A 25,586-nucleotide genomic window follows, 5' to 3' on the forward strand; every position below is an offset into this window, starting at 1 on the left:
AAGTTCGTAATTTGCCTGTACTTATAATGAAAGTGCTCAAGCACACACATTGCTTAATTGTTTCTCATTGAAAGGATCTTGGACGCGTATTTTAATTTTCAGGAAGTTGAGGGTGAGGAGTATGCCGAATTTGCTGCAGTAGCAGCAGAAGAAGCAAATAAGTTCACACCATATCTTAATGATTATACGGAGCTCGTTGCTCGGGAACTAGAATTTATCACTGACATCGGGGATGCTATACTAGATGATGATGACTTCGCACACGTAAGTAAACAACGAGCATGGCATTGGAAATCATACGTCTCAGGTTACAGGTCGAAACAAATACGTTAAATTGTTGTAAATAGTAGCATATGGGAAATCCTTCTTATTTTGTCTTAGTTACAAGGTGTTCTTAATAACATGAGTTTATTGTACGCTACCGGAGAAGTATGTAAACCGGAAGACAGCACCGAATGCTATGCACAAGACCCATGTAAGGAAAAACATATTTTGTATAAGTTATTGTTTTGTTGTTTTTAGTTTGACGAACCATGTACTACTGGGTTATTTGGGTTGCATATATTACTTTTACGTGTTTACGTTTTAGTTTCTGTAGCCTGGACTCACCCGGCACGAGTCCATACACAAAATAAATACAGTTTCCGAACTAGTTGACCACGCAATTTCCACTGGGCTCGCGGAATTCGTAGTTGGTATACCTACGCAGTACAAGTAAGAGTCTTAGGGGAGAACAACAAACACACTAACACAGGTATCTGTTTAAAGACAACATGAACTTCTATTCAATACTCAATAAATGAAGTTACACTCCTCTCATTAAGTGTCATAACTTGATATATCCAAAAGATTAAACTCCCTAACTAATGCACGTGCACAAATAAATCCTGGATACCTACTAATGATCCCTAACAACTACACTATATTACTGATCATTACAGTGAAAGTGAATCAGTAAGTCAACAGTAAAAGTTAACAATTATGTAGTTCCTTACAATGTGTAACAATCTCTGACCAACAAAGTTCTAATAATAATGTACTAACAGTAATGCAATAATTATCATGCACAGCAATCCCCACAAGTAAGGCCAAGCAATGCACCGTAATCACTTATAGTAATGTTCAACAGTAGTGTAACGATAATACATCATAAATGCTATCAATAATATTTAACAATGGTGTGACAATACACTGTAACTGGTAACAGTAATATTTAACAGTAGTGTGACAATACACCGTAACTGGTAACAGTAATATTTAACAGTAGTGTGACAATACACCGTAACTGGTAACAGTAATATTTAACAGTAGTGTGACAATACACCGTAACTGCTAACAGTAATATTTAACAGTAGTGTGACAATACCCCGTAACTGCTAACAGTAATATTTAACAATAGTGTGACAATACACCGTAACTGGTAACAGTAATATTTAACAGTAGTGTGACAATACACCGTAACTGGTAACAGTAATATTTAACAGTAGTGTGACAATACACCGTAACTGGTAACAGTAATATTTAACAGTAGTGTGACAATACACCGTAACTGCTAACAGTAATATTTAACAGTAGTGTGACAATACCCCGTAACTGCTAACAGTAATATTTAACAATAGTGTGACAATACACCGTAACTGGTAACAGTAATATTTAACAGTAGTGTGACAATACACCGTAACTGGTAACAGTAATATTTAACAGTAGTGTGACAATACACCGTAACTGCTAACAGTAATATTTAACAGTAGTGTGACAATACACCGTAACTGGTAACAGTAATATTTAACAGTAGTGTGACAATACACCGTAACTGCTAACAGTAATATTTAACAGTAGTGTGACAATACCCCGTAACTGCTAACAGTAATATTTAACAATAGTGTGACAATACACCGTAACTGCTAACAGTAATATTCTTTAACGGTAGTCAGCGTGATAATAAGGTCACAGATGTATATCAAGCTTCTCCTTGTAAGTTGTAATATATAGTTCGACAACACTGCCGATGAGCATAATAGATGACGTGGGTTTCACAGAATCAACGAATAGCGACCACCCAAAGTTAAATCAGTATGTGAATAAAATTGATATGGGCGTTATCATACTGCCGCTATCAATGGATGCAATGTCCGATGCACTTCAATGTGACTTCATAGAACAGAAGTTTTATTGATACATACGATTGACCACCGCTGCTGCTGGCTCCCTATTTGCCGCCGAGTTGTCAGTCCTTGGTTAATTACATCACTGGTGTGTTGCCATCTTGGAATCTTCCGACGCGGCAACCCGCTAACTTCAGAGTCGGCGAACGTTCGTTCTGCTGAGGGTTGCTTTCCCCAGACAGGAACCAAACCTTTCACTAAGTGTTCATCTGATACAATTCAGTTGTCTTGAACCACCACAGGCACTTTTTATATAGACATTTCAAATAAAGTACAGGTAGACATCAGATTTTTCACTTCGGACGCATCTCAATTTTCCACGAGGGACTTGTATACTGATCAAGGCGCAACAGTAAGTTGGCACAAATAGTCCACCCATGAATCGTACATATTAATTCGAAGCAAGCACTAAAACGTCTTTCTATAGCTAAACCAGATATTAGGGTTTAATTTCAAATAAACAATACCAATGTACCAATTAACTTATAGTTGAATGATACAAAATCTGTTGGCGGATGCATACAACAGTGATCCACTTTCACCGGAAATGGCAGTTAATGAAAAGTACGCCACTAACGACTGATATAGGGCGCCATTTGTTTTCATAGCGCTTCTGTAACTATTCAAATGCATCGAACACAATACACAAAAATAACACTACTTTTTATAGTCTACATCTTTCCCCTGGCACAGAGAAGGCTGCCTCAGCCGTAACACCACATACAAATGTGTGACCATTGGATAACAATACAAATAGTTCATCAAAACAGTACCACCCTTACATGCGTCACCTTCGCTGTGGGGTAAACCAAGTACCTCACAGTTCCAGTTCACATGAAATATTGTGTCACATTAAGCTCTGACCCAGCAGCCACACCACTTGCACCAAAGCGGGATGCCAGCGACTGTTGCCACATAGATGCCAAGTTACAGTAGACGGTCTTGTCCAGTATGAGTTCACAACAAGGCAGCTCATGTAGCATCTCCTGCAACAATAAGAAGAAAAGAAGGGAACGACAACTGTCCCCGTTAGTACTCTCTCACACACCTATCGTATACTGATACACTCCACTGATTATATTCATACAACCCAACATACAATCCTTCAACAAATTCATTCAAATCCCATTTCATAACATATGTCTGTCAAGGTTGAGACAGGTGTTTTGTACCCTAAATACTTAGTCATATATAGTTTATTGAAAAACAAGATCATATATTCTAGTCATCTGTAACCAATTCAACACTGGAAAGAAGGTACAAATATTCACTTCCACAAGATAAGCAATGTGCTTCTAATCAGTGTTGCGCAATCCCTGGTACCATTTCCGATTTCATCTGGATACAGTATAGAAGGTAATTGGTGAGCTGCACGAGTTATGCATTGCAGCTAATCTTGTTCATTTTCTCTTCATTCTTATTCCTGATTAAGGTTATGATCGCACTTGATATCTCCTGGTCTCTATTCAGTGAAACCTTCTTCGCAAAACAGTATTGATCATACCCATAACGGAGTGGGGGTCTCCGAGTTCGTGTTGATCTTCTTGGCATATCAGTTTCTTCGCAAATTGCTTCATTACTACTCTGATCACTTTCTATCAGGTTTTCTTCTGTAATTTCATCCTCATTCACTTCCGGATTTCTACTGAAGTTTTCTGGTGTGTTAGCTGACCGTTCACTTCCATCAACTGTTTCTTTGTCACCTACATTACTGGCAGATACATCTCCTTCTGATGCTTCAGTGTCCTCCTGCTGATTTGGAGACACTGACTCATCTATGGCCAAGGGGGAATCAAGACTCAAGGTTTCCCCCCTAGAAGGAACGTCAGACGAGTCATCTATAATAGGACTAGAAATTTCCAATAATGAATTCTTGCTTCCGTGGGCTTTTTCAGAAGATTCTATACTCAATACGTCTTCCACCTGTAGAGATTCAGAATGGGTTACCGTCACAGGATGAGTTCCATGTACGACCGGTTCTGCAACAAATATCCCATCATCTTCTTCATCAGAGTCAGAGACTGAATGCGAGTCATCCTCAACCATATCAACAGTGTCTGGCATTGTTGCCCTTTGTGGATGTTGTACCCGAGGAATTTCTCTTTGATGGGCCAGATATGGAATTGGCAGTGTACTACATGGCAACAATAAGTTGCGGTGAAGTGTCCTCCTCCCGCCACGTCCTTCTGATACAACCACATATACAGGAACATCGGGATTGAGTCTCCTCTCTACCCGGTAAGGTTGAGGATCCCAGCGATCCGCGATTTTATGTTTTCCACGCACACTAACATTCTTAACCAACACTCTGTCACCAGGTCTAAGGACAGCATCCTTAGCTCCGCGATCATATCTTTTCTTGTTCTGTGCAGCCTTTTGTGTGGACTTAGCGCTAGCTAACTCATATGCTGTGGCTAATCTTTCCCTCAATTTGTCAGCGTATTCACTGTAGCTACTTGTAATTGTTTTTTCTGGTTGTAAACCTAAGTAAATGTCAATTGGTAACCTTGGTTGCCTTCCATACATAAGGAAATAAGGAGTATACCCAGTGCTACTATTCTCAGTGCAATTGTACGCATGTACAAGTGGTGCGACATACTTCTTCCAATCAGCCTTCTTCTCTGGAGGAAGAGTGCCCAACATGTCTAACAAGGTGCGATTAAACCGTTCACATTTCCCGTTGCCCTGTGGGTGGTAGGGAGAGCTTCTCGTTTTCTGTACACCAACATGTTGACATAGACGCTTGATTAATTTAGATTCAAACTCCCTGCCCTGATCTGAATGCAACTTTTCCGGAAAGCCATAATGAACTAGAAAGTGATTTAACAAATGATCAGCTGTCTGTTTGGCCTTCTGAGAAGTAGTCACAATAGCAACAGCATATCGGGTAAAGTGATCTGTTATAACAAGAACACTATTAGCACCACCTTTCTTATAGTCTTCTATGGAAAGATAATCAATACATACCAACTCCAGTGGTTGTGTGGTTTTGATATTTACTAACGGGGCTTTGACTTGTTGTTCAGTGTGTAGTTTTCGTGCATTACATCTTGGACAGGTTTCTATCTTTTGTTGCACATCACGATACATATCTGGCCAATAAAACCTTGATTGCAATAATTCCAACACCCTGTCTTTACCTAGGTGGCCAACATCATCATGTGTTCCCTTTAATGCTACACCACGGTATTCCGAAGGTACAACCAGTTGGTAATAAGTGTTACCATCTTTATCTAGTCTGGTACGATGCAATACGTTCCATCGAAAACATAGACGTTTCCATTCCCGCAGTCCTTTTCTGACAGACGGTGTCTCATGTTTGGTGGTTTCCGGGCGCGGTGCTTCATTTTGTTTTGCATACCACCTTAATCTTTCTATCTCAGGATCGCGTTCCTGCAAGAATTTCCATTCCTGCATAGTCACTGGAGGCAATGCATGCTTCTCAGGCCATATTGGAGGTTCATCCAGACATTCAGGCACAGCAGTTATGGCGTGGCTCATAGCCTCAACCCATGGATTACCAGCAACTTTGTGAGCTTGGCAAAATGCCTGCATGTCCCCAGCTGACATCTGTACTTCCCCTCTAGTCTCTTCAATAATACCCTGGTCAACAGCGTGAGGCATCCTTGAGAGGCCATCAGCATCTCCGTTCTTTTTACCAGATCTATAAACCAACTTGAAATTATATGCACTCAAAGCAGCCAACCACCTATGTCCAGTGGCGTCCAATTTGGCAGTGGTGTTTACATATGTAAGGGGGTTGTTGTCTGTTAATACAACAAACTCATTCCCATACAAATAATCGTGCATCTTTTGAGTAACTGCCCATTTTAAGGCCAAAAATTCAAGCTTATGAGCAGGATAATTTTGCTCACTGCGGGATAGTGCACGACTAGCATACATGATCACCTTCTTGTCTTTACCATGTCCCTGGTACAATACAGCCCCCAACCCTATAAAGCTAGCATCTGTATGCAACTCGAAAGGCTGAGTGTAATCCGCATAGGCCAGGATTGGGGCACTAGTTAACTTGTCAATTATGGTATCAAAAGCTGTTTGACAGGCTTCAGTCCACACAAATTCCGGCAGCTTAACCTTCTGGGCTTTCTTACTACTCCTTCGTCTTCTTGTCGGCAACCCAGCAGTTAAGTCAGTGAGCGGTTTGACAATTCCCGCATACCCTTTCACAAAACGTCGAAAATACCCAGCAAAACCAAGAAACCTACGGACTTCCCTAATATTTGTAGGTATTCGCCATTCCTTGAGCGCTCTTGTCTTCTCTGGGTCTGTGCCAACCCCATCTTCTGAAACTATATGGCCCAAATACTTAACCTGTTGTTGCAACAACTGACATTTACTAGCTTTAATCTTAAGCCCCTTCTCTTCCAATCTGTCAAGTACCATCTTCAATCTTTTCAGATGTTCATCAAAGGTCTTGCTAAACACAATTATATCGTCAAGATATACCAAACAAATGTTGAAATTTAAGTCCCCCAAACACTTCTCCATACACCTTTGGAAAGTGGCAGGGCTACCAGTCAATCCCATACTCATACGCAGACACTCATAATGTCCTAGTGGGGTTACAAATGCCGTCTTTTCAATATCTTCGGGTGCCATATCCAATTGCCAGTACCCCGCCTTTAGGTCAATGGATGAAAACCATCGAGCACCATGAAGCACATCCAAACTCTCTTCGATACGAGGGAGCGGATAAGAATCTCTGATTGTTCTCTCATTTAACTTTCGATAATCGATGCACAATCTCAGCTTATTGTCACGTTTGCGGACAAGAACAACTGGTGCAGCCCAAGGGCTATGTGATTCTCTGATCACATTACTCTCTAACATACCACGCAAGACCTGTCGAGCTTCCTCATACATTCCAGGTGGAATCCTCCGGTGTCGCTCTCTGATCGGTTCATTGCTCATCAACCTAATGTGATGTTGTTCTTCTGTACAATGTCCCAAATCATTGTCATGTCTAGAAAAGACAGATGATTTGTTTTCCAGTAGCTGATGAACCTGCTGCATTTGTGTTTCTGTTATGGGTGATTCTGACATATCAAACTCAATCCCGGGATGGATTGATATCCTTCTGGTTGCTCGCAGCGTCACTGGTGGTTGGTTCTGTAGTTGTTTTTGCAATTCTGAATCCAGTTCATCAGGTTTTCCAATCCATGTGACTGCATATGCCCTTGCTAACAACTGTCCGGGTCTGATTGTGATTCGTCGCGTGGACGTATTATGGAGACAGACTGGCACTCGAGATTTGCCTTGCATACACTTCAACACTGCTGTTGTTGGTTTAATCACAACACCGCCAGTCTTCATTGGACGAGGTTCTACGGCCACAACAAATTGATCACCAGGCGGACCCTTTTTAGTACGACCCCACATAATCATAGCATGCTGTGGTTCCATTTGAACAGGATGTTTTGTCATAGCATGCACATTACCAATGTCACCTCGAACGCCAACAAACTTGTCACGATCATCCAGTCTTTGAAAAGCTTTCTGCATCACGGCTGAAATGCGCATATAACGTGCTTTCCCTTTTCCTCCAGTATATGGCTTAGCTTTGTATAGACCCAATAAATTGGTTCCCACCGTCACTGGTACCTCTCTGTTATAGTCATCATTTCCCACCACCAACGCTGGAATGATACTTTCTTGTGTATCTCCAAAGACATGTCTAGGGAATGACATTCGCACTTCAATAAACCCAAGGAAAGGCACTGGCTGTCCATTGGCTCCTGTCACAGTTAATTGTTCTTCTATGGCCCGGATTGGCAGTTTTGACAAGTGCTGATCATAAAAGTTCTTGCAAATGGTTGTAACCTGTGAACCTGTATCGACCAGACAACAGCAAGTTATACCTTCTACAAACATTTCCTCTTCTTCTGGATCTCCAACCAAATGTCCTCTGCGCGTTTGTACCATGACACATCGATTTTCATTCTTGACTTGCTTTCTTGATTGGGCAGACCTCGATTGGTCCTGAGATCTTTCTTTTGTGTTTTGTTTGGGTTTTGGACATTTATTTGACTTATGGCCTTCTTCCTTGCAATTGTAGCAGCGAATGGGGGCTTTCTTGGGCTCAGAACACTCGCGTGCGATGTGGCCTTCGAGTCCACAATTGTAGCATCTCCATGACCTAGTCTTGTGATCATCATGTGATTGTGAGTGATCAATCTCACTTGGGGTCACGCCTGCTCCAGTCTGTTCTAGTTTCTGAATCTGTTCGTTTTGTCGACGACTCTCCAGTTCCAGTTTCTTCAGGGTTTCTGTAACTGTTACCATACCCTCAACACACAGTTTCATCATTTTCATTACCTCTGTGTCTGGTCCAGTATTGGTCTCTTCATCAGGAAGTACTGTTAGTGCTCGTCCAGTGGCTGACCTTTTATACGTACTACTCATTGTTGTTCTATCTTTCACCTCCTGTTCAGCACTCATTACATGCCTCTTCATTTCTTCAAATGTAGTACACAGTGCTTTCATTGGTCGAGCGATATCAACAACTCTGTCCTCTCGAATATTTTGCCAGAATACAGTCCTCAGGGCTTCATCAACTGCTGATTCTTTTATACCTCCCCGCCTTTTAACAATATGGATGCTCCTTTCAAGTCTGTCAGCAAATTCTGCTATAGTCTCTCCCTCTTTCTGGCGACTGTCTCGATAAAAGCGTTCTAATAAAACAGGGCCTTTTTCCATCTCCCCAAAACTGCTCTCAAGTTTATTTATGATTTCTTTTACGGATGCATCACGTGGTAGTGTTTCAAGTTTCCATGCTGCACGCCCCTTCAATGACCGTCTTACTGCTGGCAGAAGTATGCTGTGAGGGTATGTTCCCGATTCCAACAAGACCTCCACATGGTCTTTCCATATCTCAAATTCAGCATCCCCTTTTCTAGATGGGTCTCCTGAAAATGTATCCAACCTTGGAGACTGGTACATGCCTGCAGCCCAACCTGGATGCAATTGCATAACGTTTTGATCATAGCCGTAATTTGCTGGGCCATGCAAGTTGTCCCTGGCAGTGTAATATTCATTGCCATTCTCACTGCATGGTCTCTGCGTTCCCCTGTATAATGACGCATTAGCTTCTCTGCCTATGACTGATGGGTTCTGGGGAATATGAGGAGTGTCCTTCAACCCATCCTCACTAGTATTTCGCCTATCGCCCAATTCCCGAGACCGACTACGAGATCTAGAACTGCTCGATGGAGAAAAAGAACGACCGCGATACGTCTTAGGTGTCACACGAACATCAAAACCGGTTTTGTGGCTTTCATCAGCGGCACGGGTTGCATGTTCCGGATGCATAGATGGGAGCTGAACGTCTCTCAAGACCCCCAGGGGCTCAGTAGTTCCCCATCTATCTAAAGTTGCCCAGTACTGACCACGCCCTCTACCTTTTCTTGAGGGAAAAACCCCAGTAGGCTCTGACCAGACCCCTTCTGCACGCTTTGGAACTGCCCCACTTGTAGGAGTGACCATTGGCCCACTAATCTCTGGCATGCTATCATCCACGTGCTCAGCCATAATACTATACATACACACAGTGAAGGAGCAATCTCACTCTCACACACACAAATTTCTGTAATTGTTCCTACCTTAATTAATATGCTGAACCAATCACCACTGCTACTCTTGAAATTCGCTTTCTTCAAATAAAGAAGCACTTGGTTTGCAGGAAGTCTGCCAACATAAGCACCATGCAGCTCCAGTACCGTCCACCGCCAGATCGCAAATGCCTTTAACCCCGGAACAGAGCAAAATGTGTACACACTTGTTGCCCTCTCCCTAATTTCCACTTGTACGATACCAACACACGAGAGCGAAACAGAATTCCAAGCCCCACGTTGGGCGCCAATTTTTGTAGCCTGGACTCACCCGGCACGAGTCCATACACAAAATAAATACAGTTTCCGAACTAGTTGACCACGCAATTTCCACTGGGCTCGCGGAATTCGTAGTTGGTATACCTACGCAGTACAAGTAAGAGTCTTAGGGGAGAACAACAAACACACTAACACAGGTATCTGTTTAAAGACAACATGAACTTCTATTCAATACTCAATAAATGAAGTTACACTCCTCTCATTAAGTGTCATAACTTGATATATCCAAAAGATTAAACTCCCTAACTAATGCACGTGCACAAATAAATCCTGGATACCTACTAATGATCCCTAACAACTACACTATATTACTGATCATTACAGTGAAAGTGAATCAGTAAGTCAACAGTAAAAGTTAACAATTATGTAGTTCCTTACAATGTGTAACAATCTCTGACCAACAAAGTTCTAATAATAATGTACTAACAGTAATGCAATAATTATCATGCACAGCAATCCCCACAAGTAAGGCCAAGCAATGCACCGTAATCACTTATAGTAATGTTCAACAGTAGTGTAACGATAATACATCATAAATGCTATCAATAATATTTAACAATGGTGTGACAATACACTGTAACTGGTAACAGTAATATTTAACAGTAGTGTGACAATACACCGTAACTGGTAACAGTAATATTTAACAGTAGTGTGACAATACACCGTAACTGGTAACAGTAATATTTAACAGTAGTGTGACAATACACCGTAACTGCTAACAGTAATATTTAACAGTAGTGTGACAATACCCCGTAACTGCTAACAGTAATATTTAACAATAGTGTGACAATACACCGTAACTGGTAACAGTAATATTTAACAGTAGTGTGACAATACACCGTAACTGGTAACAGTAATATTTAACAGTAGTGTGACAATACACCGTAACTGGTAACAGTAATATTTAACAGTAGTGTGACAATACACCGTAACTGCTAACAGTAATATTTAACAGTAGTGTGACAATACCCCGTAACTGCTAACAGTAATATTTAACAATAGTGTGACAATACACCGTAACTGGTAACAGTAATATTTAACAGTAGTGTGACAATACACCGTAACTGGTAACAGTAATATTTAACAGTAGTGTGACAATACACCGTAACTGCTAACAGTAATATTTAACAGTAGTGTGACAATACACCGTAACTGGTAACAGTAATATTTAACAGTAGTGTGACAATACACCGTAACTGCTAACAGTAATATTTAACAGTAGTGTGACAATACCCCGTAACTGCTAACAGTAATATTTAACAATAGTGTGACAATACACCGTAACTGCTAACAGTAATATTCTTTAACGGTAGTCAGCGTGATAATAAGGTCACAGATGTATATCAAGCTTCTCCTTGTAAGTTGTAATATATAGTTCGACAACACTGCCGATGAGCATAATAGATGACGTGGGTTTCACAGAATCAACGAATAGCGACCACCCAAAGTTAAATCAGTATGTGAATAAAATTGATATGGGCGTTATCATACTGCCGCTATCAATGGATGCAATGTCCGATGCACTTCAATGTGACTTCATAGAACAGAAGTTTTATTGATACATACGATTGACCACCGCTGCTGCTGGCTCCCTATTTGCCGCCGAGTTGTCAGTCCTTGGTTAATTACATCACTGGTGTGTTGCCATCTTGGAATCTTCCGACGCGGCAACCCGCTAACTTCAGAGTCGGCGAACGTTCGTTCTGCTGAGGGTTGCTTTCCCCAGACAGGAACCAAACCTTTCACTAAGTGTTCATCTGATACAATTCAGTTGTCTTGAACCACCACAGGCACTTTTTATATAGACATTTCAAATAAAGTACAGGTAGACATCAGATTTTTCACTTCGGACGCATCTCAATTTTCCACGAGGGACTTGTATACTGATCAAGGCGCAACAGTAAGTTGGCACAAATAGTCCACCCATGAATCGTACATATTAATTCGAAGCAAGCACTAAAACGTCTTTCTATAGCTAAACCAGATATTAGGGTTTAATTTCAAATAAACAATACCAATGTACCAATTAACTTATAGTTGAATGATACAAAATCTGTTGGCGGATGCATACAACAGTGATCCACTTTCACCGGAAATGGCAGTTAATGAAAAGTACGCCACTAACGACTGATATAGGGCGCCATTTGTTTTCATAGCGCTTCTGTAACTATTCAAATGCATCGAACACAATACACAAAAATAACACTACTTTTTATAGTCTACATCTTTCCCCTGGCACAGAGAAGGCTGCCTCAGCCGTAACACCACATACAAATGTGTGACCATTGGATAACAATACAAATAGTTCATCAAAACAGTACCACCCTTACATGCGTCACCTTCGCTGTGGGGTAAACCAAGTACCTCACAGTTCCAGTTCACATGAAATATTGTGTCACATTAAGCTCTGACCCAGCAGCCACACCACTTGCACCAAAGCGGGATGCCAGCGACTGTTGCCACATAGATGCCAAGTTACAGTAGACGGTCTTGTCCAGTATGAGTTCACAACAAGGCAGCTCATGTAGCATCTCCTGCAACAATAAGAAGAAAAGAAGGGAACGACAACTGTCCCCGTTAGTACTCTCTCACACACCTATCGTATACTGATACACTCCACTGATTATATTCATACAACCCAACATACAATCCTTCAACAAATTCATTCAAATCCCATTTCATAACATATGTCTGTCAAGGTTGAGACAGGTGTTTTGTACCCTAAATACTTAGTCATATATAGTTTATTGAAAAACAAGATCATATATTCTAGTCATCTGTAACCAATTCAACACTGGAAAGAAGGTACAAATATTCACTTCCACAAGATAAGCAATGTGCTTCTAATCAGTGTTGCGCAATCCCTGGTACCATTTCCGATTTCATCTGGATACAGTATAGAAGGTAATTGGTGAGCTGCACGAGTTATGCATTGCAGCTAATCTTGTTCATTTTCTCTTCATTCTTATTCCTGATTAAGGTTATGATCGCACTTGATATCTCCTGGTCTCTATTCAGTGAAACCTTCTTCGCAAAACAGTATTGATCATACCCATAACGGAGTGGGGGTCTCCGAGTTCGTGTTGATCTTCTTGGCATATCAGTTTCTTCGCAAATTGCTTCATTACTACTCTGATCACTTTCTATCAGGTTTTCTTCTGTAATTTCATCCTCATTCACTTCCGGATTTCTACTGAAGTTTTCTGGTGTGTTAGCTGACCGTTCACTTCCATCAACTGTTTCTTTGTCACCTACATTACTGGCAGATACATCTCCTTCTGATGCTTCAGTGTCCTCCTGCTGATTTGGAGACACTGACTCATCTATGGCCAAGGGGGAATCAAGACTCAAGGTTTCCCCCCTAGAAGGAACGTCAGACGAGTCATCTATAATAGGACTAGAAATTTCCAATAATGAATTCTTGCTTCCGTGGGCTTTTTCAGAAGATTCTATACTCAATACGTCTTCCACCTGTAGAGATTCAGAATGGGTTACCGTCACAGGATGAGTTCCATGTACGACCGGTTCTGCAACAAATATCCCATCATCTTCTTCATCAGAGTCAGAGACTGAATGCGAGTCATCCTCAACCATATCAACAGTGTCTGGCATTGTTGCCCTTTGTGGATGTTGTACCCGAGGAATTTCTCTTTGATGGGCCAGATATGGAATTGGCAGTGTACTACATGGCAACAATAAGTTGCGGTGAAGTGTCCTCCTCCCGCCACGTCCTTCTGATACAACCACATATACAGGAACATCGGGATTGAGTCTCCTCTCTACCCGGTAAGGTTGAGGATCCCAGCGATCCGCGATTTTATGTTTTCCACGCACACTAACATTCTTAACCAACACTCTGTCACCAGGTCTAAGGACAGCATCCTTAGCTCCGCGATCATATCTTTTCTTGTTCTGTGCAGCCTTTTGTGTGGACTTAGCGCTAGCTAACTCATATGCTGTGGCTAATCTTTCCCTCAATTTGTCAGCGTATTCACTGTAGCTACTTGTAATTGTTTTTTCTGGTTGTAAACCTAAGTAAATGTCAATTGGTAACCTTGGTTGCCTTCCATACATAAGGAAATAAGGAGTATACCCAGTGCTACTATTCTCAGTGCAATTGTACGCATGTACAAGTGGTGCGACATACTTCTTCCAATCAGCCTTCTTCTCTGGAGGAAGAGTGCCCAACATGTCTAACAAGGTGCGATTAAACCGTTCACATTTCCCGTTGCCCTGTGGGTGGTAGGGAGAGCTTCTCGTTTTCTGTACACCAACATGTTGACATAGACGCTTGATTAATTTAGATTCAAACTCCCTGCCCTGATCTGAATGCAACTTTTCCGGAAAGCCATAATGAACTAGAAAGTGATTTAACAAATGATCAGCTGTCTGTTTGGCCTTCTGAGAAGTAGTCACAATAGCAACAGCATATCGGGTAAAGTGATCTGTTATAACAAGAACACTATTAGCACCACCTTTCTTATAGTCTTCTATGGAAAGATAATCAATACATACCAACTCCAGTGGTTGTGTGGTTTTGATATTTACTAACGGGGCTTTGACTTGTTGTTCAGTGTGTAGTTTTCGTGCATTACATCTTGGACAGGTTTCTATCTTTTGTTGCACATCACGATACATATCTGGCCAATAAAACCTTGATTGCAATAATTCCAACACCCTGTCTTTACCTAGGTGGCCAACATCATCATGTGTTCCCTTTAATGCTACACCACGGTATTCCGAAGGTACAACCAGTTGGTAATAAGTGTTACCATCTTTATCTAGTCTGGTACGATGCAATACGTTCCATCGAAAACATAGACGTTTCCATTCCCGCAGTCCTTTTCTGACAGACGGTGTCTCATGTTTGGTGGTTTCCGGGCGCGGTGCTTCATTTTGTTTTGCATACCACCTTAATCTTTCTATCTCAGGATCGCGTTCCTGCAAGAATTTCCATTCCTGCATAGTCACTGGAGGCAATGCATGCTTCTCAGGCCATATTGGAGGTTCATCCAGACATTCAGGCACAGCAGTTATGGCGTGGCTCATAGCCTCAACCCATGGATTACCAGCAACTTTGTGAGCTTGGCAAAATGCCTGCATGTCCCCAGCTGACATCTGTACTTCCCCTCTAGTCTCTTCAATAATACCCTGGTCAACAGCGTGAGGCATCCTTGAGAGGCCATCAGCATCTCCGTTCTTTTTACCAGATCTATAAACCAACTTGAAATTATATGCACTCAAAGCAGCCAACCACCTATGTCCAGTGGCGTCCAATTTGGCAGTGGTGTTTACATATGTAAGGGGGTTGTTGTCTGTTAATACAACAAACTCATTCCCATACAAATAATCGTGCATCTTTTGAGTAACTGCCCATTTTAAGGCCAAAAATTCAAGCTTATGAGCAGGATAATTTTGCTCACTGCGGGATAGTGCACGACTAGCATACATGATCACCTTCTTGTCTTTACCATGTCCCTGGTACAATACAGCCCCCAACCCTATAAAGCTAGCATCTGTATGCAACTCGAAAGGCTGAGTGTAATCCGCATAGGCCAGGATTGGGGCACTAGTTAACTTGTCAATTATGGTATCAAAAGCTGTTTGACAGGCTTCAGTCCACACAAATTCCGGCAGCTTAACCTTCTGGGCTTTCTTACTACTCCTTCGTCTTCTTGTCGGCAACCCAGCAGTTAAGTCAGTGAGCGGTTTGACAATTCCCGCATACCCTTTCACAAAACGTCGAAAATACCCAGCAAAACCAAGAAACCTACGGACTTCCCTAATATTTGTAGGTATTCGCCATTCCTTGAGCGCTCTTGTCTTCTCTGGGTCTGTGCCAACCCCATCTTCTGAAACTATATGGCCCAAATACTTAACCTGTTGTTGCAACAACTGACATTTACTAGCTTTAATCTTAAGCCCCTTCTCTTCCAATCTGTCAAGTACCATCTTCAATCTTTTCAGATGTTCATCAAAGGTCTTGCTAAACACAATTATATCGTCAAGATATACCAAACAAATGTTGAAATTTAAGTCCCCCAAACACTTCTCCATACACCTTTGGAAAGTGGCAGGGCTACCAGTCAATCCCATACTCATACGCAGACACTCATAATGTCCTAGTGGGGTTACAAATGCCGTCTTTTCAATATCTTCGGGTGCCATATCCAATTGCCAGTACCCCGCCTTTAGGTCAATGGATGAAAACCATCGAGCACCATGAAGCACATCCAAACTCTCTTCGATACGAGGGAGCGGATAAGAATCTCTGATTGTTCTCTCATTTAACTTTCGATAATCGATGCACAATCTCAGCTTATTGTCACGTTTGCGGACAAGAACAACTGGTGCAGCCCAAGGGCTATGTGATTCTCTGATCACATTACTCTCTAACATACCACGCAAGACCTGTCGAGCTTCCTCATACATTCCAGGTGGAATCCTCCGGTGTCGCTCTCTGATCGGTTCATTGCTCATCAACCTAATGTGATGTTGTTCTTCTGTACAATGTCCCAAATCATTGTCATGTCTAGAAAAGACAGATGATTTGTTTTCCAGTAGCTGATGAACCTGCTGCATTTGTGTTTCTGTTATGGGTGATTCTGACATATCAAACTCAATCCCGGGATGGATTGATATCCTTCTGGTTGCTCGCAGCGTCACTGGTGGTTGGTTCTGTAGTTGTTTTTGCAATTCTGAATCCAGTTCATCAGGTTTTCCAATCCATGTGACTGCATATGCCCTTGCTAACAACTGTCCGGGTCTGATTGTGATTCGTCGCGTGGACGTATTATGGAGACAGACTGGCACTCGAGATTTGCCTTGCATACACTTCAACACTGCTGTTGTTGGTTTAATCACAACACCGCCAGTCTTCATTGGACGAGGTTCTACGGCCACAACAAATTGATCACCAGGCGGACCCTTTTTAGTACGACCCCACATAATCATAGCATGCTGTGGTTCCATTTGAACAGGATGTTTTGTCATAGCATGCACATTACCAATGTCACCTCGAACGCCAACAAACTTGTCACGATCATCCAGTCTTTGAAAAGCTTTCTGCATCACGGCTGAAATGCGCATATAACGTGCTTTCCCTTTTCCTCCAGTATATGGCTTAGCTTTGTATAGACCCAATAAATTGGTTCCCACCGTCACTGGTACCTCTCTGTTATAGTCATCATTTCCCACCACCAACGCTGGAATGATACTTTCTTGTGTATCTCCAAAGACATGTCTAGGGAATGACATTCGCACTTCAATAAACCCAAGGAAAGGCACTGGCTGTCCATTGGCTCCTGTCACAGTTAATTGTTCTTCTATGGCCCGGATTGGCAGTTTTGACAAGTGCTGATCATAAAAGTTCTTGCAAATGGTTGTAACCTGTGAACCTGTATCGACCAGACAACAGCAAGTTATACCTTCTACAAACATTTCCTCTTCTTCTGGATCTCCAACCAAATGTCCTCTGCGCGTTTGTACCATGACACATCGATTTTCATTCTTGACTTGCTTTCTTGATTGGGCAGACCTCGATTGGTCCTGAGATCTTTCTTTTGTGTTTTGTTTGGGTTTTGGACATTTATTTGACTTATGGCCTTCTTCCTTGCAATTGTAGCAGCGAATGGGGGCTTTCTTGGGCTCAGAACACTCGCGTGCGATGTGGCCTTCGAGTCCACAATTGTAGCATCTCCATGACCTAGTCTTGTGATCATCATGTGATTGTGAGTGATCAATCTCACTTGGGGTCACGCCTGCTCCAGTCTGTTCTAGTTTCTGAATCTGTTCGTTTTGTCGACGACTCTCCAGTTCCAGTTTCTTCAGGGTTTCTGTAACTGTTACCATACCCTCAACACACAGTTTCATCATTTTCATTACCTCTGTGTCTGGTCCAGTATTGGTCTCTTCATCAGGAAGTACTGTTAGTGCTCGTCCAGTGGCTGACCTTTTATACGTACTACTCATTGTTGTTCTATCTTTCACCTCCTGTTCAGCACTCATTACATGCCTCTTCATTTCTTCAAATGTAGTACACAGTGCTTTCATTGGTCGAGCGATATCAACAACTCTGTCCTCTCGAATATTTTGCCAGAATACAGTCCTCAGGGCTTCATCAACTGCTGATTCTTTTATACCTCCCCGCCTTTTAACAATATGGATGCTCCTTTCAAGTCTGTCAGCAAATTCTGCTATAGTCTCTCCCTCTTTCTGGCGACTGTCTCGATAAAAGCGTTCTAATAAAACAGGGCCTTTTTCCATCTCCCCAAAACTGCTCTCAAGTTTATTTATGATTTCTTTTACGGATGCATCACGTGGTAGTGTTTCAAGTTTCCATGCTGCACGCCCCTTCAATGACCGTCTTACTGCTGGCAGAAGTATGCTGTGAGGGTATGTTCCCGATTCCAACAAGACCTCCACATGGTCTTTCCATATCTCAAATTCAGCATCCCCTTTTCTAGATGGGTCTCCTGAAAATGTATCCAACCTTGGAGACTGGTACATGCCTGCAGCCCAACCTGGATGCAATTGCATAACGTTTTGATCATAGCCGTAATTTGCTGGGCCATGCAAGTTGTCCCTGGCAGTGTAATATTCATTGCCATTCTCACTGCATGGTCTCTGCGTTCCCCTGTATAATGACGCATTAGCTTCTCTGCCTATGACTGATGGGTTCTGGGGAATATGAGGAGTGTCCTTCAACCCATCCTCACTAGTATTTCGCCTATCGCCCAATTCCCGAGACCGACTACGAGATCTAGAACTGCTCGATGGAGAAAAAGAACGACCGCGATACGTCTTAGGTGTCACACGAACATCAAAACCGGTTTTGTGGCTTTCATCAGCGGCACGGGTTGCATGTTCCGGATGCATAGATGGGAGCTGAACGTCTCTCAAGACCCCCAGGGGCTCAGTAGTTCCCCATCTATCTAAAGTTGCCCAGTACTGACCACGCCCTCTACCTTTTCTTGAGGGAAAAACCCCAGTAGGCTCTGACCAGACCCCTTCTGCACGCTTTGGAACTGCCCCACTTGTAGGAGTGACCATTGGCCCACTAATCTCTGGCATGCTATCATCCACGTGCTCAGCCATAATACTATACATACACACAGTGAAGGAGCAATCTCACTCTCACACACACAAATTTCTGTAATTGTTCCTACCTTAATTAATATGCTGAACCAATCACCACTGCTACTCTTGAAATTCGCTTTCTTCAAATAAAGAAGCACTTGGTTTGCAGGAAGTCTGCCAACATAAGCACCATGCAGCTCCAGTACCGTCCACCGCCAGATCGCAAATGCCTTTAACCCCGGAACAGAGCAAAATGTGTACACACTTGTTGCCCTCTCCCTAATTTCCACTTGTACGATACCAACACACGAGAGCGAAACAGAATTCCAAGCCCCACGTTGGGCGCCAATTTTTGTAGCCTGGACTCACCCGGCACGAGTCCATACACAAAATAAATACAGTTTCCGAACTAGTTGACCACGCAATTTCCACTGGGCTCGCGGAATTCGTAGTTGGTATACCTACGCAGTACAAGTAAGAGTCTTAGGGGAGAACAACAAACACACTAACACAGGTATCTGTTTAAAGACAACATGAACTTCTATTCAATACTCAATAAATGAAGTTACACTCCTCTCATTAAGTGTCATAACTTGATATATCCAAAAGATTAAACTCCCTAACTAATGCACGTGCACAAATAAATCCTGGATACCTACTAATGATCCCTAACAACTACACTATATTACTGATCATTACAGTGAAAGTGAATCAGTAAGTCAACAGTAAAAGTTAACAATTATGTAGTTCCTTACAATGTGTAACAATCTCTGACCAACAAAGTTCTAATAATAATGTACTAACAGTAATGCAATAATTATCATGCACAGCAATCCCCACAAGTAAGGCCAAGCAATGCACCGTAATCACTTATAGTAATGTTCAACAGTAGTGTAACGATAATACATCATAAATGCTATCAATAATATTTAACAATGGTGTGACAATACACTGTAACTGGTAACAGTAATATTTAACAGTAGTGTGACAATACACCGTAACTGGTAACAGTAATATTTAACAGTAGTGTGACAATACACCGTAACTGGTAACAGTAATATTTAACAGTAGTGTGACAATACACCGTAACTGCTAACAGTAATATTTAACAGTAGTGTGACAATACCCCGTAACTGCTAACAGTAATATTTAACAATAGTGTGACAATACACCGTAACTGGTAACAGTAATATTTAACAGTAGTGTGACAATACACCGTAACTGGTAACAGTAATATTTAACAGTAGTGTGACAATACACCGTAACTGGTAACAGTAATATTTAACAGTAGTGTGACAATACACCGTAACTGCTAACAGTAATATTTAACAGTAGTGTGACAATACCCCGTAACTGCTAACAGTAATATTTAACAATAGTGTGACAATACACCGTAACTGGTAACAGTAATATTTAACAGTAGTGTGACAATACACCGTAACTGGTAACAGTAATATTTAACAGTAGTGTGACAATACACCGTAACTGCTAACAGTAATATTTAACAGTAGTGTGACAATACACCGTAACTGGTAACAGTAATATTTAACAGTAGTGTGACAATACACCGTAACTGCTAACAGTAATATTTAACAGTAGTGTGACAATACCCCGTAACTGCTAACAGTAATATTTAACAATAGTGTGACAATACACCGTAACTGCTAACAGTAATATTCTTTAACGGTAGTCAGCGTGATAATAAGGTCACAGATGTATATCAAGCTTCTCCTTGTAAGTTGTAATATATAGTTCGACAACACTGCCGATGAGCATAATAGATGACGTGGGTTTCACAGAATCAACGAATAGCGACCACCCAAAGTTAAATCAGTATGTGAATAAAATTGATATGGGCGTTATCATACTGCCGCTATCAATGGATGCAATGTCCGATGCACTTCAATGTGACTTCATAGAACAGAAGTTTTATTGATACATACGATTGACCACCGCTGCTGCTGGCTCCCTATTTGCCGCCGAGTTGTCAGTCCTTGGTTAATTACATCACTGGTGTGTTGCCATCTTGGAATCTTCCGACGCGGCAACCCGCTAACTTCAGAGTCGGCGAACGTTCGTTCTGCTGAGGGTTGCTTTCCCCAGACAGGAACCAAACCTTTCACTAAGTGTTCATCTGATACAATTCAGTTGTCTTGAACCACCACAGGCACTTTTTATATAGACATTTCAAATAAAGTACAGGTAGACATCAGATTTTTCACTTCGGACGCATCTCAATTTTCCACGAGGGACTTGTATACTGATCAAGGCGCAACAGTAAGTTGGCACAAATAGTCCACCCATGAATCGTACATATTAATTCGAAGCAAGCACTAAAACGTCTTTCTATAGCTAAACCAGATATTAGGGTTTAATTTCAAATAAACAATACCAATGTACCAATTAACTTATAGTTGAATGATACAAAATCTGTTGGCGGATGCATACAACAGTGATCCACTTTCACCGGAAATGGCAGTTAATGAAAAGTACGCCACTAACGACTGATATAGGGCGCCATTTGTTTTCATAGCGCTTCTGTAACTATTCAAATGCATCGAACACAATACACAAAAATAACACTACTTTTTATAGTCTACATTTCCATCTATGTTCCGTTTTGTACGATTAGATCTGACTGATATCATGGCAAACTCACGTAATTACAACGAACTTCTTTGGGTGTGGACAAAATGGAGGGATGATGTGGGTCGACCAATGCGTCCCCTTTACGTTGACTATGTTTATTTGAAAAACAAAGCTTCAGTAATGAACGGTGAGTAATTTTAATAGCAGTTATCAAATACGAAAGGCCTTAAATTGGCAATTTGATACCTAAAAACAAACGAATATTCGAACTTGAAAATTCGTTTTTTTGGCACTGAGACGTGCGCAAATAAGGTATTCCTGGCACAAGTTATACCCAATGTACCCAGTTATACCCACTTATTACCAAACGCTTCAGCGTGGTATTAAGAATTTGTTTTCAGGGTTGGGTGATACCAAGGTTGAAAATGGGTGCACATATGGGTGTAATTCCTGGAATTGCAATAGAGAGGGTTCAAGCCGAAATACAATATATAGTGTTTCCATGTTTCGTCTGATATTTCTGTGGTATTCTGCTGCTGTAAATAATGCAAGATTTGTTCCGAAATTCAGTGTGTTGTGTGCACTCCAGGGTTATTCGTTTTTTTCTCAAAACACCCCTATTTTTTAATGGCAGAGTCCAATAGTTTCACCCCAACTGGGAAATCTGCATTGTTGCTTGAATGAGAGCTAATTAAACACATTTTCCAGACCGGCGAAAGTGTATGCAACAGCCAATTTTAACAGCCTGTCACGTGAATTTACTCTGAATGTCAACAAGAAAGAGGCTAGTCCATTTTACGCAGGAATAATTGGGGGTAGAATATGTGAGGGATAGTATCAACAGAGATGTGTATACTGAAAAGTAACATCTATCCTTCTTTTGCATTACTTAGCATTTCTGTTTTAGTATACTGGTTTGAAAATGTTGAATTTGCATGATTTGCGATGTTTTTTTTAACTGAAACTCCCCTATTGATTGAATGTCGGGTTTGAAGAAGAACGGCACACCACGTGATTCGTTTGAATACAATGGTGAAGGGTTGACCCTGGGTTGACACAAATTTATGTTGAAGTTAAAAGTTTCTCCACAGAATTTTCCATTGGCAAACATGCCATGCTACTGCGGTACTCCACTGACGGGATGACTTTCGTCGACAGCGGTCGTCGCTGAGCCGCACGCTACAACTTCGCTTGTGATGTAACTTGTTAGCCGTGAATTGAATGAATCTTCATTACCGGTTAAAATGTTGTTCATTTGGCGTTGGTAATCTTTATTTGTAACTGGGTAACGTCGCAACGTCGCCAGCAGAAACATCCTAACTAAAACCGGGCACCGTATATGAAGTTCGCAAAAAACATTCAGTCTTTAGAAGTCACTTAATTGTATTGCTAGGACGTATTCAGCCGTTAAATGTATTATTTCCAACCGTTTTGCGATAGTATTTTCTAGATTGGAGGCAGCATTTACATTTCATTCAAAGTTCAAAGTTGCGTTGAGATTACGTTGATACAGTGTAACAATGTCGGCGCCGGTGATCTCTTATCAGTGCGCAACGCAGCAAAAATAAAAGGCATGATCATTTGGGCACTGCTATTACAAGACTGGTAGGAGGCAATAAATTTGGCGAAAGTATTCAAAAAACAGATTTTGGCTGTTGCCATGGTAGCGGTGGGTCAGGATTGTTTTTCCAATTAGTGATGATACGACCTGCCTGTCAAGTATGAACAAAATCAGCCAAGCCAAAAAAAAATCACAGAAGAGTTAAAAAGCCATTCCTGCTGAACAGTTACTCTAACTTCGGGGTCAACTTTCTCATTAATGAAACAAGATATCAAAAATTCAAATAGTAACTATTTGCCCACACTCAAGCCGAGTACAATGAGCTATGTCTGAGGTGTTGTATCACAGGGAGTTGGACAAACTTATGTATTTTAATAAATTATTGAATAATAAAATGTTATATAACTTTTCTTTTACCCCCCCCCCCCTTCCTGGTATCTATTTCAAGTATTTTTGTCAGGTTCAAATCGTTCACCAGCATTTTTGGCATGTTAGATGTACATCACATAGAATACTAGGATTGGGAGAACTTAATGTTTGTTGACCACCTGGAAACTGAGTTTTATAAATCCGCTGCCTGGACCCGCAGTAAAATCTCCGATTAATATGGAGCCGCAACCATCAACATCCATATACCATGAGGTTTCTGCTGGCAACGTTGCGGTGTTACTCAGTTCCAAATAAAGACTACCAACGCCAAATTAGCAAAAATTAACCGGTAACCAAGACTCAGTCTATCCACGACCAGCAAGCAACATCACAAACGAGGTTGTAGTGTGCAGCTCACGAGTCAGCGACGACCGATTTCAACGAAAGTCATTCCGTCAGTGGTGTACCGCAGTTGCACGGCATGTTTGCCAATGCACAGATCTGTGGAGGAACTTTTAACTTCAACATCTACCGTGTATCGTAGTCGCCCAGTTTAAGTTCTGGTTCTGTCGTGGTCCCAGCTAAAGGGCGACAGTCGTCGTGTCGCGTCCCGTTCGATATGGGACTCATAGCGACGTATACAACGCGTGTAAAATACATTGTTTATTTACATGAAATTCGAACACGCGCTGCGCTACGACCACCGCGCTTAAACATCCACGAGTTATTTATTCGGACAATGACTCACGTACAGCGACACGCGTTCTACACTGACAAGCGTTGCTAGGTCGCAGCACTGTCTTGGAGCATATTAATGGGCAATTGGGTTCCCCGATCTAAATTTCTATCCCGGTTTGTTGCACGTTCTTTTTTTAATATGAAATAATCAAATATGGGACATATGTATAATAACACCCTCCCCGTGGCTTCGCTCGTGAATGTACGGCAGCAGGATACACCGCATCACTCGTGAAAATAACTTCCATACGCAATGAAAGCCACGGGGAGGGTATCTGTCATAATACTTCATTATCACTGAAAACACTTTTCCCCTGAAATAAATTCCAGTGAATATGCCATTTCCCTCATACTCTATTGAGACACAGCGCAGTGAAAATTGGATTCACATGTAATGCTTGAAAACATGTCAGCAAAAATATTAAGTGAAATTCTACGTGACTTCATAATAGTTGGAAATGAACACATTACACCCGACCCTACCACTCCATATACAATGTAAACTACACCCCAAAACATCCTTTCACCCACAGTTACTACCGTGTTTCACCAGTGTATTCTATTTGACGTCAGGAGAAATTGAAATAAACAAATCAATTATAATTTCAGCCTCTAGTTGACCACTGATTAAATAAACTACCTCGTCTTTATGTCAACTTGCAGTTATTCGTTGCCTACATCAGTGACTTCAAAATATATGTTTCAATCCCAGGAATTTCACTCGCTGTTAATTGCATGCGGGAGTGTCAGTCTTTAATGAATTTCTATTGTCATGTCAATTTCTTGCGATTACTCGGAACATTAAGCTGTAACCACAGGCCGCCTAGGTGCTGTAATTAAATCCTGATGTAAGCACCATATGAACTATGAACAATGCATGTGAAGCCAGCTGTGGGGTATATTCAATCTTATAGATTTCTCATTGTTTGGTAACTATTTGCTGCAAATGCAACAAAAATCGATATAAAAAATATTACCCACACAGTATTCTACAGGTTACTTGTATGTTGATAGTGACGGGAAATGTCTAGCACACAGTTTTGGGGAAATATATACAACAACTGTTTTTTATGATAACGTTATTATAATTTCGGTAGAATATATCGTGAAGAGAATTTTTCATTCATATCCGACCAGAACACGAGCAGCACTGCGTCAATTACGTTGCGATTCAGTTTA

The 25,586-nt window shown here is 41.4% G+C and overlaps 1 protein-coding gene across 1 annotated transcript in view; it reads left to right on the plus strand.

Moving 5' to 3' along the window:
* The window catches only part of LOC144353211 (angiotensin-converting enzyme 2-like), a 35,241-nt gene that overhangs the window by 1,755 nt on the left and 7,900 nt on the right, over window positions 1–25,586 (plus strand). The window contains exons 2-4 of the mRNA XM_085491918.1: window positions 103–264; window positions 382–475; window positions 21,783–21,926. Of these exons, the coding sequence (XP_085348044.1) occupies window positions 103–264; window positions 382–475; window positions 21,783–21,926 (400 nt within the window). The remainder of the gene's footprint in view (window positions 1–102; window positions 265–381; window positions 476–21,782; window positions 21,927–25,586) is intronic.

This window comes from Saccoglossus kowalevskii, chromosome 17 (assembly GCF_978046115.1).
Source record: "Saccoglossus kowalevskii chromosome 17, keSacKowa6.1, whole genome shotgun sequence".
NCBI lineage: Eukaryota > Metazoa > Hemichordata > Enteropneusta > Harrimaniidae > Saccoglossus > Saccoglossus kowalevskii.